The sequence below is a fragment of the Myotis yumanensis genome, unplaced genomic scaffold, assembly GCF_028538775.1.
Source record: "Myotis yumanensis isolate MYYU_CA2020_CCGP unplaced genomic scaffold, mMyoYum1.0.hap1 SCAF_13, whole genome shotgun sequence".
Classification (NCBI taxonomy): Eukaryota; Metazoa; Chordata; class Mammalia; order Chiroptera; family Vespertilionidae; genus Myotis; species Myotis yumanensis.
In genome coordinates this window covers 25,296,016-25,311,607 of record NW_027223764.1, presented here as the reverse complement: position 1 = coordinate 25,311,607, position 15,592 = coordinate 25,296,016, and the positions used below count along the sequence as shown (strand labels likewise).

Here is a 15,592-nt window from a genome sequence, read left to right as displayed (position 1 = left end):
ACATAAAATCATAGTTTTGCAAACATATTAGTTGGTGGGTTTGCCTAGAATGGACCTGATGTAGGAAAGCACTTAACATAATGCAAAAACTAAAAAAAAAATCAATATAATTATACTATGGAAAGCAAGATGGAATATGATACAAAATGTTGGGGAGTAAGGATGGAAAAATCAGGGAACCTGGAGATGTGCTAAAGAGTTGGAATTTTATTCCAAGGGAAATGAAAAGCCAATGAACAGTTTTAAGCAGGAAATTTACATGACTGTATTTCTATTTTTGGACATATTTAAAACATTGCAGGCACATAGCCACTTCTAGCTTTGATGGGGTTGCTGGATGCTTCAGACCAATGCTTCTGATAAAAACAACTAGAAAAAGCACAAATACACACATTCTCTCTCTCTCTCTCTCTCTCTCTTTCTCTCTCTCTCTCTCTTTCTCTCTCTCTCACACACACACACATACACACACACACACACACACACACACTCCTGCTTAAAGGCATGATAGAGTTGTTGAAACAACCAGGAGATGAGAGGACAAAATCCTGGAAAAGAGAGAACCACAGAGAGGCAAGCCAAAATTCTGCAGTCATGGTTTCCCATGGGACACGTTCCAAAACTAGGTGAGGGGTTAAAGGGCTGAAGAGCCAGGGAAAGAGCCTCAACAGAGTTGCTATTAAGAGGCAAAAACACCAAAAGAAATTCTATCAGTCTCTTGCAGCCTGAAAGACAAAAATTGTAGACCTAAGTGGCCAAAATCCCAGTAAGAAGCAGAAAACTAAGCACAACACTTGGCTGGTAGTCCCTTAAACACATCTGCTGAATTCTGAAGCTGTACAGGGCAGGAAGCTAAGACACCAAGAAAAAGCTCCCAAAAAGCTTTAGTGGGAGTGCTGAGGAGAGAAAAATTAGGGTTCTGAACTAACCAGGGGGAGAAGTTATCAAGAACACCCGTGCTGCCCTAGCTGGTTTAACTCAGTGGATAGAGCATCAATCTGATGACTAAAGGGTCCCAGGTTTGATTCCGGTCAAGAGCATGTACCTCGGTTGCAGGCTCCCGGCCCTGGTCGGGAGTATGCAGGAGGCAACCAATTGATGTGTCTCTCTCATATCAGTGTTTCTTTCTGTCTCTCCCACTCCCTTTCATTCTCTCTAAAAATCAATGTAAAAAATATCCTCGGGTGAGGATTTAAAAAAAAAAAAAAAAAGAACCCCATGCTCTTAGCTAAAATCCCAAGAAGACTATACCCTAGAAAGAGGTATCAGCTGGTGGCAGACAGAGCTTTATCAAAACTAAAACATAGTAGTCAGCACAGTTTCTGATTGGATTACAATAATCAGTTCCCCAATATGCCTGCCTAGCAGCTATTTTCTCTGGAGGAAAATAACATTATCTACAACATCTACAATTTTTCATACAAAATGTTGAATATATAATAAAAATTTACTACATATGCCAAGACACAGTCCCAAAACCCTGAGGAGGAAAAAAAAAAAAAAAAAGATCACACACAAAGAAACCACAAGTGATTCAGATATTGGAGTTAGTAGAAAAAGAGTTTAACTATGATTATATACCCAAAAATATGGGAAATGGTTGGAGAAATTACATAAAAAGGCAAAGAATTTCATCAAAGAATTAGAATCAATAAATAGGATCAAATGCAAAAAAAAAGGACAAATGAAATTTCTAGGACTGTGAAATTAAGAACTCAATAGATAAGACTGAAAAACATATTCAATATAGCAGAAGAGATAATAAATTGGGAGGCAGGTCAAAAAATTTTCAAAATTGAAACCCAGCCCTAACCGGTTCAGCTCAGTGGATAGAGCGTCAGCCTGTGGACTGAAGGGGTCCCAGGTTCAATTCCGGTCAAGGGCATGTACCTTGGTTGCGGGCACATCCCCAGTAGGGGGTATGCAGGAGGCAGCTGATCGATGTTTCTCTCTCATCGATGTTTCTAACTCTCTATCCCTCTCCCTTCCTCTCTGTAAAAAATCAATAAAATATTTTTTTTTTTTAAATTGAAGCACAGAACCAAGATGGTGGCATAGGTAAACACCTGAACTTGCTGCCTCGCACAACCCCATTAGAACTACAACTAAAAGATAAAACTAATATCATCCAGAACCACGAGAAAGCTGGCTGAGTGGAAATTCTACAACTAGAAGGAAAGAGAGAAGCACATTGAGTCCGGTAGGAGGTGCAGAGGTTTGGAAGTGTGGAGGTACAGAGGTGCGTGAGAAAGGGGCTGGCAGCTGGGTACGCTGTTGTCTTTTTCAATCGGGAGGGAGATACAAGCTCCCAACTGCTCTGAACTCCAGTTCTGGGTGAGAATTTGGGGACCCAGACTCATACAAAGAGAAACTGGACTGTCTGGCATCAGGCCGGAACGTGAGGGCAGCTTTCTCACAAAGGTGCTTGCAGCATTCATTGTTCCTGCACAGGGCGAGGGACATAGAGACCCAGGGACCTTTAGGGGAGGACCAACGGCAACCATTGCTGTTTGCACCGCCCAGGTGACTCCCTGAGACCACGCCCCACCTAATTTATAAACCCACCCAAGCTGTGTGCTGAGGCTTTTGCATACTAATGGCCTGGCCTTTCTCAGTCTAAAAACCTGTCAAACTGCAGCTGGGTCAGAGAAACCCAGAGCTTCCAAAAAAAAGGCCTAAGGCTCATCAGCAGCCTGCATTACTTCACAGCTGCACCTCATCTGGGCACCTCCAAACACCAAACAAAGAGCAGGAATCTGCAGATCTCTCTGTAGCTCCTGCTGGGTGGCCTCAGGCAATGGGTGACTTTGCACCCCCTTGGAGATCCAAGAGCCAGTCTACCCAATGGTCAGAGTGAGACCATCCAGATTACAACTCTTCACATCCATAAGAGACACACACAGGGGGCAGACTCAGTGAGCGCCAAAGTCCCACTGAAGCAAGTCCTGCCCCATAAGGGTATCTCCAGCACAGAAGTTCTCCCACCGTAGACACAACTGGTCCTCACAGTCAATTGGTCTGGAAGTTAATTCCTCCCAGTGATACCAACAGCAATCAAGGCTTAACTACAACAGGACTGTGCACACAGCCTACAAAGGGGTGCACCAAGAGTGTCCACCTCAGGTAATTAGGGAGGCTGAGCCACTGGGCCCTATAGGACACCTAGCACACAAAGTGACTCTATCAACACAAGGAAGCAGCCAAAATGTGGAGACAAAGAAACAGGTCACAAATGAAAGAAATGGAGGAAAGCAAACTATTGGATATAGAGTTCAAAACCACGGTTATAAGGTCACTCAAGAATCTTCTAGAAACCTCTGAGAAATATAGTGAGACTCTCAAAGATATGAAAAAGGACCAATTAGAAATTAAGCATACACTGACTGAAATAAAGACTAATATACAGAGATCCAACAGCAGACTAGAGGATCGAAAGAATCAAGTCAAAGATTTGAAATACAAAGAAGCAAAAAACACCCAACTGGAAAAGCAAAAGGAAAAAAGAATCCAAAAATATGAAGATAGTGCAAGGAGCCTCTGGGACGACTTCAAGCGTACCAACATCCGAATTATAGTGGGGCCTTGACTTACGAGTGTCCCGACTAACGAGTTTTTCGAGATACGTGCCGTCTCTCGGCCAATTTTTTTGCTTTGAGTTGCGAGCTAAAATTCGGGTTAGGAGTCAGCTTCAGACACCCCACCGCTAGTTGGTGCAGCAAATGTCACAGTGAACGCCACAACATCAGCCCAGCATCACATGTCTCACTCATTCACTGTTGATTTGACATACGAGTAATTTGAGTTACGAGCTCCGTCACAGAACAAATTAAACTCGTAAGTCAAGGCCCCACTGTAAAGGGGTGCCAGAAGAAGAGAGAGAGCAAGATATTGAAAACCTATTTAAAGAAATAATGACAGAAAACTTCCTCTACCTGGTGAAAGAGATAGACTTACAAAGTCCAGGAAGCACAGAGAACCCCAAACAGGAGGAATACAAAGAGAACCACACCAAGACACATCATAATTAAAATGTCAAGGGCAAAAGACAAAGAGAGAATATTAAAAGCAGCAAGAGAAAAACAGTTAGTTACCTACAAGGGAGTACCTATACAACTGTCAGCTGATTTCTCAACAGAAACTATGCAGGCCAGAAGGGAGTGGCAAGAAATATTCAAAGTGATGAATACAACCAAGATTACTCTACCCAGCAAAGCTATCATTTCGAATTGAAGGTCAGATAAAGAGCTTCACAGATAAGAAAAAGCTAAAGGAGTTCATCACCGCTAAACCAGTATTATATGAAATGCTGAAGGGTATTCTTTAAGAAAAGGAACAAGAAGAAAAAGGTAAAGATAAAAATTATGAACAACAAAGTGATAATACATATCTATCAATAAGTGAATCTAAAAATCAAGTGAATAAAAAATCTGACAAACAGAATAAACTGGTGAATAGAATAGAATCAGGGGCATAGAAAGGGAGTGGACTGACAATTCTCAGGGGAAAAGGGGTGTAGGGGGTTCGGGAAGAGACTGGACAAAAATCGTATACCTATGGATGAGGACAGTGCGGGGGGGGGGGGGGGGGAGAGCAGGATGGGTGGGAACCGGGTGGAGGGCAGCTATGGGGGGGAAAAAGAGGAACAACTGTAATAATCTGAACAATAAAGATTTATAAAAAAATAAAATAATTAAAGAAAATTGAAGCCCAGAAAAAATGCTAAATGGAAAATAAATACAAGAGTAGAAGAGATGTGCAATCAAATAAAGAGGTTTACATTTTGTAAATTTGAGGACAGAAGAAGAATGAATGACACAGTAAAAGTATTTAAAGAGATAATAGCAAGTCATTAGAGATATCAATACACAAATACAAAAATTACTAAGAATCCCTGCAGAACTGACAGCAAAACAACAACAACAAAGCATCAATAATGAGACCTAGGAACATCACAGAAAAACTGATAAAAACTAAAGATAAAGAGAAAATCCTAAAAGCAGCCAGAGGAAAAAAGACACATTCTCTTCAAAGGAGTAATAATAATGTTGGTTAATGGCTGACTTTTCAACAGAAATGATGGAAGCTTAAAGACAGTGGAACAATGTTTTAAAGTGCTGAAAAAGCATAATTCAAAAGTAATGGTAAAAATAAGACATGTTCAGAGAAGTAAAAACTGAGATTTGTCACCAGCACTCACTTTTGTAAAATGCTAATGAAAGTCTCATTGGGCAGAAGAAAATAATCCCAGATAAAAGCATGGTAATATAGGAAAACATAAAGAGCAATGGAAAAATGTGGGTAAATAAAAATAAATGCTGATTGTTTAAAATAACACCTAATAGGTTTTTAAAATATGTAGGTTAAAATTCATGACAAGGTTAACACAAATGGTGTGAGGTTGATAAACAGAATTAAAATGCAATAAACTACCTTATTACCCAGTATTATATTTATCCCCCCAAAATGAAAACATGTCCACAAAATGACTTGTCCACAAATAAATGTTTATAGAATCACTATTAGTAATATCTCGAAACTGGAAACAATTCAAATGTCCATCTATAGGTGAAGTGACAAACAAATTAAATGGAATACTACTCAGCAAAAACAAACAAAAGAAAGAAAACAAAAACCATGAAAACAATACTGACCACGTAAAACTATGAATGAATCACACAGACATTTTATTGAGCAAAGGAAACCAGATTTATGAGTATATAATAATGCTATTCCATTTACATAAGATTCTGACCAAGCAGAACTAATTTATGATACTAAAATTCAGGACAATGATTATCTTTGGGAGTGTTAGAAACTGGGAAGGGGAAGGAGGAGACTTCTGGGAGGTTAATAATGCTCAATTTCTTCATCTAGTTGCAGATTACATGAATGTATTTTTTAAGTATAAAAATATATTTCAAACATACAGAAAGTTATACAAAGAATAACAAAACTGTATAAACCAACATTACCAATATAGTTGATATGTGTGCTACTCCTTAACTGCACCTCCACCCACTCCACCAGTGATAAACCACTTTCCGAACTTGGTGTTCACCATTCCTTTGCACATTTTGTACTTTCACTCTTATATAAGCTCACCTAAACAATATATAGAACTGTTTTTGCATGTTTTTAAACTGTACATAAAAGGTAATTTGATTTTTATTTCTAAAAGCATCCTAAAAAGGGAACTGTTGAACTGTACAACTGTTGAGTGTCAAACTCATCAATCTGAGGAGTAAGGAAATAAAGAGAGGTTGTGGGCACAGTTTAACTGTGAAGTGGACCAAAGAAAGAGTTGTGACAAGTGAGGCCAAAGAAAGAGTTCTTAAAAATAGTAGATCATGCTTGATCTAGTTGAGAGGAAACAATGAAGACAAAGAAGAGATGAGGAATCAAGGAAGGAACAAAGTCCTTGAGAAGGTGAGAGGGGATGGGACGTGAAGTGCTAGTTGTTTGTTCTTTGCTAAAGACATAATGTCTTCTTGCTTTTTAGCTAGAATGAAATAAAAGGGCAAAGGTTGTTTGGTGGTGGAAAGATAAGGGAGTTCCCCCATCCAATGGTTGCTACTTTTTCAGTGATCATGAGTCACTATCTGAAAAGGGTGGATATGAGAAGTGTTAAAACCTGTGGAGAAAAATGGCATGAAATTGCATTGGAAAAGGCTGGAAAAGCATCCCAGTATGGTAGGGAGTGGTTAAGAAAAATCAAAGGTTCCAGTAACCAAAGGTTAAATGCCCAACAGAAATCCAAACTCTCACAATATAGTATTGATACTGTTGTAATTAACCTAGTTATTAATAACAGGAAAGGAGCAATGGGAAGGCCAAATACTATAGGCATGTCATTTGAGCAGCTTCACCAAGAAGCTAAAGCTTTACACTCCCCAGGGAGCCACTGGTCAGTCCACTCCCTGCAGGTTTTGAGGGAAAGGGACTGGACAGGAAGAAGGATGGGTGCATGTGCAGTAAGTCGGGGTAACCTCGGAAAGATACTTGTCTGTCAGTCACATCTGGGAACAGGTCATTGGCCAAAATGGACATGACCACTGCAAGGGTGTGAAATTTGGGATATTTAATCCCTTGCACAAAAAATTTCACTCTCTGTGCTCTTATGCTCTTGATTGTGCTCCTGGCACTCTGATTGCTCAGGGCGCTCTCCTGTACTTGCCCATATGGCCCACCGCCAGGTGGACCCCACACACAATGGACTTAATAGACTGCTGCTAGCCTGATGCTGAACTGGACCCGGTTCCAACATGGAAAGAAAACTCTGGACACTGGCTCTGCTTCTATCTCTGCTGAAACCCCAGCTACACTTCTATGATTGGACTAAGGGAAAGAAACAGAGATGCAATTCCACACAAATGAAAATCCCCCATCCTCCCATGTGAGTCTCAGAAAATTCTTTTTCTCAAGATATTATAAGGACCCCCACCCCCAGCACCCAGTGGGGAAGAAGATACCCCAATTTCTCTCATAATAACATGAGCACAAAAGCAGAAATGGTATTATTCATCTCTGATTATGCTGCACAAAACACAGCACACCCTATGTTAGATACTCAAAAGGAAATGAATACATGAACGAAGATTAAATTTTTTTCATATTTTCTTAGCATACTTTAATATATCAGTCATATTCTACAATGGAACTGAAAAAAGAACAGTATTTTCCAAAATAATGCACCTTAGATGCAAATGCATTTTCCCTTTTTCTCATTTTTAGTTCTGTGTGTTCTTAGAAGAAAAGCAATCTGTGTCTCCCATGTAATCAATTCTCCATATTATATAAAGAAATGACATGTTCATCTTCTAAAATAGTAAAAATCATCAATGGCCCAATTCTTCTGGGAAATGAAGAGACAGAATCTATATCCCTTTATTACCACAATTTGTGACATCATAAGGACATAGCTGATGAACGGATTAGAATCTCTTGACAAGGATTAACCTCTTCTCTGTATTCAAGATGTTCCTGTTGCCGGTAAGTCACACTGCACACTGAGTGAAGAAAACCTTAGCTCATGTACAGAATCGCAGGGTGGTCCCAGCCAAACCTAAATGTGCCCCGAACAGAAGCACTGGATGTCTTAGGAGATGAGTTAGCACACTGTGTTATCATTTATCAATTATGAAATGAAAAGAGATTATAAATGCATTACTTGCAATATCAATTATCTGTTTTACTACACTAAGTTCCTTTTAAAAGGATTCCATTCATGCAAGAAGCACAGCTTTGGTTGGCCGAGCAGTCAGATTTTTGCGCATATAATTCATGTTTATACTTACTATATATGCTGAGTGCGCTTTCCTGGTTCCTGTTGCCACAACCAGACTGTAAATGCATATGTTTTTTACATGCTGAACTACAGTCATTCAGAACTTCAGCTGTCAAGTTTGGAGCTAATATTCTCTTATATGCATTTCATCGTCTACTACCAAAAATAATTATTTGTGCTGTCAGAAGCTCCTAACATAATATATAAAATGGCAAGATCCATTTTAAAAAACATAATCTAGCTGTTTAACTAAATGCAGCTACATTGTACATTTTTCCTTGAAAAGGTCCCCTTTCCAATCATTCTCTTTACTAAGTTATTATAAACCCTGGCCAAGCAGTAAAATAGCAGAACATGTTAAATAGCAACAAACCACAAATAGCAGTGTTTACAGGGAGGAAAAGAAGGAAAAATCTGTTTCATGCTAGACCATCCTTTGAGGTACTGTCATTTTAAGTGTGGCGGCATCAATTATTTCTCCTACGCCGAAAGGTCTACATATTTAAAGGTTCTGTAGGTCCCCAAAGAAAATAAGCAACCATTTCTCTGTATCATTAAACACAACAGAATACTGGTCCTGTGCTGGTTTTAAAATACCAGCAGAATTCTGAGTGTGAATATTAAGGTTTAATATTTCCATTTCAAGAGAAGCAAAGAGTTGTTCTCTGGCCAAAAAGTATTGGGACCATACTTCAAGTTGTCAATTGCACAATATTTCTAGGGCCAAAGACTAGCTCCATTGCAGAATCCTGTGATCCTCTGAAGAAATCCTGGGGATCTCCTAGTGACTAGTCCAATCTGATACCCAAGGCAGGAATTTTTTCCCCAGGACCCCTGACAGAGGGTCAGCCTATGTTTCAATTACTCCTCGGGTGGGGGAATTCTCAAGAGAAGATTCCCAAGGGGTATGATGAAAAGGCTAGAACCAACCACTCAGACAGGGAGTAAGGCTCCAGCCAGTAAGCCTATAAGATGCAAACAGCGTTGCCAAACACTAAAAGCAGACTTCCAAAAGAGGATTATTCAGAATCAGCAATCATAGGGGGTGCAACGTTGAGGTGTAGACCCCCCAGTTCTGGGACCATCCGAGGTCTCTTCATCGTCCTGGGGAGTAACTCCAGCCTCAGGGAAGCAAGGTGACTTTGACTGATTTCTTAAAGTAGGAATTGACTCTTTAGGGCTCACAGCAAGGGTTTGTCAAGCTCAGAAAGGACCACATTCCTTCTGAAAACCAAGACAAGGGACCCCCTGGTGGAACTGCTAATGCTAGAAATACTCTTAACTTTGGTCTTAAGATCTTCACTCCAGTAAATCAATACATTCCCAGCTCTTTTTATAAAAGGTGAATATAGGCTGTGCTCTAACTGAATTTGGCTGGGGTAGGGTTGATGTGTGGGGTTGCTGGTTTAAGCGCAGCCCTTCACCCCGCCGTGCAATCTGGCTTACCCTCCCAGGAAAGAGGCGAGCGCGCCGGGCTGAGCTACCAGCAAGCACATCCCCCCAGCCGGTGCCCGGGACGGGGCGGTCCGGCCCTTACCTGTCGATGCTGATCACGCACAGGGTCATGATTGAGGCCGTGCAGCACATGACGTCCATGGCGATGAACACGTTGCAGAAGAAGTGGCCGAAGATCCACTTGCCCCCGATAAGGTCAGTGACGCTGACAAAGGGCATGACCGCCACGGCCACCGAGAGGTCGGCCAGCGCCAGGGACACGATCAGGTAGTTGGAGGGCTGGCGAAGCTTCTTGACGAAGCACACCGAAATCACCACCAGGCAGTTGCCGGCGATCGTCAGCAGCGTGATGAGCGTCAGGATGGAGCCGATCACAACTTTCTCGACTCTGCCGTAGTTGATCTGCTCCCCGCAGCCGGAGGCATTGTCGGGGGGCCCGTCCCAGGTGGGCACCGGGCTGGCGGTCACCTCGGGGACCCCGCGCAGCAGGTGCGGCGCCCAGGAGCTCGCCACCGGGCCGGCGCCGTCGGGGCTCAGGTCCGGCAGCCCTACCTCTGGCAGGAGGACTGAGCGGAGGTGCCCGTAGAGGTCCGGGCGGCCGCTGCTGTTAACGTCCATCATCGTGCCGCTGTGCGCTGCTGCCCATGGAGCCGGCGCCCCGCCACGCGCTCCGGCTACCGGTTTAGGGGCTTCACCTCACCGGTTCCGCTCCGCCCGGCCCAGCCATGGGGCCCGCGCCGGCCGCTGGGGGGCGCCCGGCTCGGCCTCGCGGCCCCGCACGTCCCGGGCCCCAGCCGCTGCGGACAACGCGGGAGCGCGGTCGCGCGGTCGCGCGGGGACTCCCTGCGGGAGGCGCTTCGGGCACCCGACGGACGCCCGGGACGCACGGGTTCTCGTGCGGGCTGACCCGGATCGGCTGGCCGTACCGCAGCCCGCAGCCCGCAGCCGCCGCGCGGCTCGGCGGAGAGCGCCGGGGAGGCAGCGGCAGAAGTTGCGGAGTGCGCCCCGCCCCTCGCGCCCGCCACCGCCGCTCCCCTGCGGCAGCCGCGCCGCGTCCCCACCGCCACCGCCACCGCCGGCTCGCCGCTGCCCTCGCCCCTCGGGCCCCCGGATCGGGCTTCCCCCACTGGGCAGGGGCCGCCGCCGCCGCCGCGCCGCCGCCGCACCGGGCGGGGGTGGCGCTTCCCGCGCCTCCCGGGATCCCTCGCGGGCTGGCCCGCGGATCTTGGCCGTGGGAGGCGCAGACCCCCTCCGACACACCTGCACCTGCTCTCGGCAGGAAACGGCCCGCCGGCGGGGGAGGTCTAGGGAGCCTGCGGGCGCTCGGACTCGCTGCAAAATTAAGAACCTAGAGAGGAATCCCCCCCCCCCCCCCCCCGCCCTTAATTAAAAAAGCATTTTCAAGCACTACACCAAGCAACAAATAGATACTTCCGTTTCCTATTTTGACCACTTATGGGAGAAAGCAATGATGGAAAAGGAGAGAGACCCGAATGGGGTAGTGGTGGAACCCCAGAAAAAGAAGAAAAGGGGCGAGGGAAAGATGCCTTCAGGTCCTAGCACCAAGGAGTTGGGGGGCGGGGGGAGCCTTAAACCCTTTCTGACTACCCCTCCGGGTGTCTAGAAATAGGCCTTTTAGTCGTGAAAATAGACCCTGCTGCTTCAGTTTCAGACTTCAAAGCCTAATTGGTTGAAAGGAGGGTTAATTTTCCCGGGGCATCCTGGAAACCTTGCACATAAACGAAGAAATGACCTGTTACAATGTTCTGCTGAAGAATCCTGGAGGTGTATGTTGATCTAATGCCTATTGCCGAAAATCCCCTTGGTATTCAAACCCTGTCAGAGTGGCTGATTTTTATTATTTCTGAGACTCACTTCATTTTGTTTAAGGGTTGTATTGGAAGCCAGCAGTGATTTCTTTAGTTTAAGACTCTAAAAATAATTAAATCTTTCTTTTCTAGTTAGGCTCTAGCAGATTATAAATGAAAAGAAAAAAAGAACAAATGTATTGATCTGAATGCTGAATAATACTCTCATTCTTCAAGGCAGGTATTAGCCCTATTCATCCAGAGAAGGAAACACATTTGCTATTGCCATCAAATGGTAATACATTTAAAAAAAAATTTAAGTAGGAAAAATCCTTAAAAGGTGAACCAATGTTCACAGCTCTCTCAATATTATGAAAATGTCAGGGGCTCTCCTCTGCCTGGGATAAGGAGATCAATACATTGAGTCAGGGGAAGAGTAGAAGATAATATGTAAGCCACAAAGCAATGCTATTGAATACTTAAGAAAATGGATGAGGAAATTTCTTCAACCTTAGTTATGTTCATATTAAACATAATTTCAGACAAAAGAAAACTAGTTTGTAGTCAAAAGCCATTTAAGAAACCATGTGTTGACTACTCAATACAGAGAGGGTGATAGAGACCAGCAGGAATTTAATGAGTTCTCCATGATCGTTCATGACTGCATTGAAATGTCTCGTTTTTTTGTTTTTGAGATTTGGAATTGTCTCAAGGCCTCTTAAAATTCTCACGGTAATAAATTTTACAAAATACTTTTGACTTTTCTCATTTTTTCCCCCTGGAGTAATCAGGTCAGCTTGTCTCTTTTAAATAATATTCTAGCCAGGCCAGCGTGGCTCAGTGGTTGAGCATTGACCTATGCACCAGGAAGTCACGGTTCAATTCTGGGTCAAGGCACATGCTAGAGTTTTGGGCTCTATCCCCAGTGTGGGGCGTGCAGGAGGCAGCCAATCAATGATTCTCTCTCATCATTCATGTTTCTATCTCTCTCTCTCCCTTTCCCTTCCTCTCTGAAATCAATAAAAATATATTTTTTAAAATAAGTAAATAATGTTCCACATTAATTAATTATACGAAGAACTTGAAAAGCAATAGATTTATTTTTATTTGAATCTACATTCTATAAAATTTGCACCTACACTCTTACCAGCATTTACCCAACCCACTTATATTTTATAGCAACTTCTGATGTTGTTTTGCTTTTGTTTTCCGGTTGCAGGACATACAAACTCACCAAATATTCAGAAAAATTCTGCTTTCAAATTTACTTCCTTTTCCATTTCCATATAGCATCAGGCTCAAACTCCCCTTTTTATAGAGCAATCACCTCTATTATATTATCCCTGGTGATGGCTGGGTGTATTCCCTAAGAGTTCTAGGATTTAATTTATAAGCTGTCACAATGTATAAACATAGTTATTGAAAATCTCAGCTTCTGCAGCATTACCTTGCTTGTGCTGAGTTTAAGTTTCATCTATCATTGTATTATTCCAAAATCCTGACAGAACAATCTGGAATTCTTTCGGTTTCCCCCTAACTTTGACTAACAAATAATCCTATCTTCATAAAAATGCTAAAATCTTGTGTATGCTTTTCCATAATTTTCTCTGAAAAAAAAGCTAAAAATACAGCTTCACAAAAAGTACTCATAAAATACCTAAGCATTCATCTAAATTTGTTATTTGTTTTGCCCTTGGCTTCCTGGTGTTTTAAAATCCACGTGAAGGTGTTGCTTCTTTCACCACCACCATCCCCCACCCACATGCCCACTCTTGGGCACTTATACTGGAGATAGAGAAGTATTGGCATCTAAATCAAACCATGTCTTTAGATTTTATCTCTTTTGTTTCATTTAAAAAATAGCTGATGCTTTAAAAAGTACCAAACCTTGTCTAGACTCGCATTGCTTATAACCACATTCTCATTAAATTGTCAATGAGGGCACCTGAGAATTACAGTTTTGTGATGTAATCTCCCAACAGGCAATCCCCCTCTCAAAACTGCTCTGGGGGAGTACAGAAGAGCAAATCCTACAACAAGAACTGCTTTTTATAAGCTCTTCTTTTTCCCAAGTACTCATCTAGCCCATCCAAATGCATGTGCTTAATCATGTCTATAGAGAACCACACATCCCCATCTATGGGACATAAGAGAGTTTCTTTTCCCATAAACCAGCATACTCTCACAATCTAGATTTACTTTAAAAACACAGGTAAAATAAAGCTTTCTGTGCCATAGGAATCAATAACTCACTAGTCAGTTAAGCATACTAATGTCATGCTGACTTGGGTTCCAGTAATTTCCAATGACAATGCAGCTGACTTCCTACAGGACTATTTTTCACTTCTCAAAAATGTTTAGATGCTCACTTTTTTACGCCCCATTGCCTCACTCAACTAAACTAATTGTCTGGGTGAGAAAAGACCCCAGAATTGGATGAGAAAAGACTAGGAAAACCAGTGCTAAGATTCTTGTGTATAAACATCCGATCATGACCCTGTGGCTGCCAGTCAGTCTATAGAGCAGTAGCAGAGAAACAAAACACACATCTTAGGACTGAAATCTGTCAACAGAAATACTGGGGAGGCCTACTTCGGATACAAGAGTCCAACGAACAGGAATTATCTCCTTCTCTGTGACAATTCCTCTCACCATAGTTAATATAATCGTTTCTCAACTCTTAAAGCATATTTTTCAAATCTTTATTATAGCACTTAGTGTTGCATTATGCTTTACATTTACACGACTGTCTTCTCTATTAGACTATAAACTTCTCAAAGGAAGGATGTTTTCTTATTCCTGCCACATACTAGGTGTTTAGTTAACATTTGTTGGGGGAGGAGGGAAGTAGTGTAGAATAATGGCCTATAACCAAGAGTCATTCATGATTTTAAATAATTACTCAGCTTAAAGTGAATTGTGAGTTTTATTTTAATTTAGATACATGTGCCTTTTAATTATGCTGCTTTTCTTTGCATTATCCCTAACTATAAAAATGTACTTTTTTCTTTGGTTTCTTCCACTTAGAAAATTTTCATTCCCTTTACAAAATAAATATAATCTTTAAGTATATGTTTTTTAAAAGATGAACAGAAAACAGATAGATCCAAGAACATGTGTTTATTTTATAACAGTGCTTTGTACTACCCATTTTATGGGAAATGGTTTATGGGAAAAGGAATATAAGTGGTACATGCGCACCCCCTAGAGGGCAATCTATTCCTCAATACAAATTTCACAGAGAGAACTTCCATGGAAAGCTTAGAAAATGATTATCTCTCGGCAGTTCAAAATTCCCTCAGCATCCACTACACCTACTTGGAATATGAACTGTGTGTGAGGCATGTTTAATTACCATGACTATTATTTATGTAGTTTTTAGGTTTTGAGCTCAAAGTCATTTCTAGTTAATAGTACAATAAATTGCCTAAAGTCTTGTCACATAGTGTTTATGTTGCATAAGTCTGAAGTTAATATTGATCCCAGTAGAAGTCTGTTAGTCATGGTTATCAATTCTGATAAGTCAACATTAAAATTCTCAAAATTCTTCTCCATACACAAAAATAAGTCACTTCCTAATGATGTACCATTTTAAGCAGCATTTCCAAAAAATTTAATCAAGTCAAAATTCTCAACAATACAAATAGCTTTTATATATTTACTTGCTTATCAGCTGCAGTAGAAAATTCTAGAGATAATTTAGTTTTTTAAATATACTAATTTTAAATAGTAATTTATCCTACAAGTTCTTAGCTATTTTCTCAAGGTACTGACTGAGCAATAAAATTTATAGTTATTATGTTTGAAAATGCTAGCTTCTGTTTAGGACCTGTTCTTTCTCTTGCCTTCAGTATGTATTCCTTGTAAATTTCTTTCAGTGAAAAGTTTTAGTTGCCTGAGCAATTTTTTTTCACTTAATATGCAGATATAAAATGCATTTGTTGAAGAAGAAAAAAACATACAAAAAAAGTACTTAGCTCACTTGCTTTGAAAATTAAATAAAATACATAGGTAAGTACGTAGCAAATTGGTTTTCCAATTTCTC

The 15,592-nt window shown here is 41.7% G+C and overlaps 1 protein-coding gene across 3 annotated transcripts in view; it reads right to left on the bottom strand.

The window, feature by feature from the left end:
* Positions 1-10,365, bottom strand: part of HTR7 (5-hydroxytryptamine receptor 7) — a 79,639-nt gene extending 69,274 nt beyond the window's left edge. For all 3 annotated transcript variants that reach the window (XM_070431890.1, XM_070431889.1, XM_070431888.1), the window contains exon 1: positions 9,822-10,365. In XM_070431890.1, coding sequence (XP_070287991.1) covers positions 9,822-10,360 — 539 coding nt within the window. In that variant the 5' untranslated portion in view covers positions 10,361-10,365. The remainder of the gene's footprint in view (positions 1-9,821) is intronic.
* Between the last annotated feature and the right edge of the window lie 5,227 nt (positions 10,366-15,592).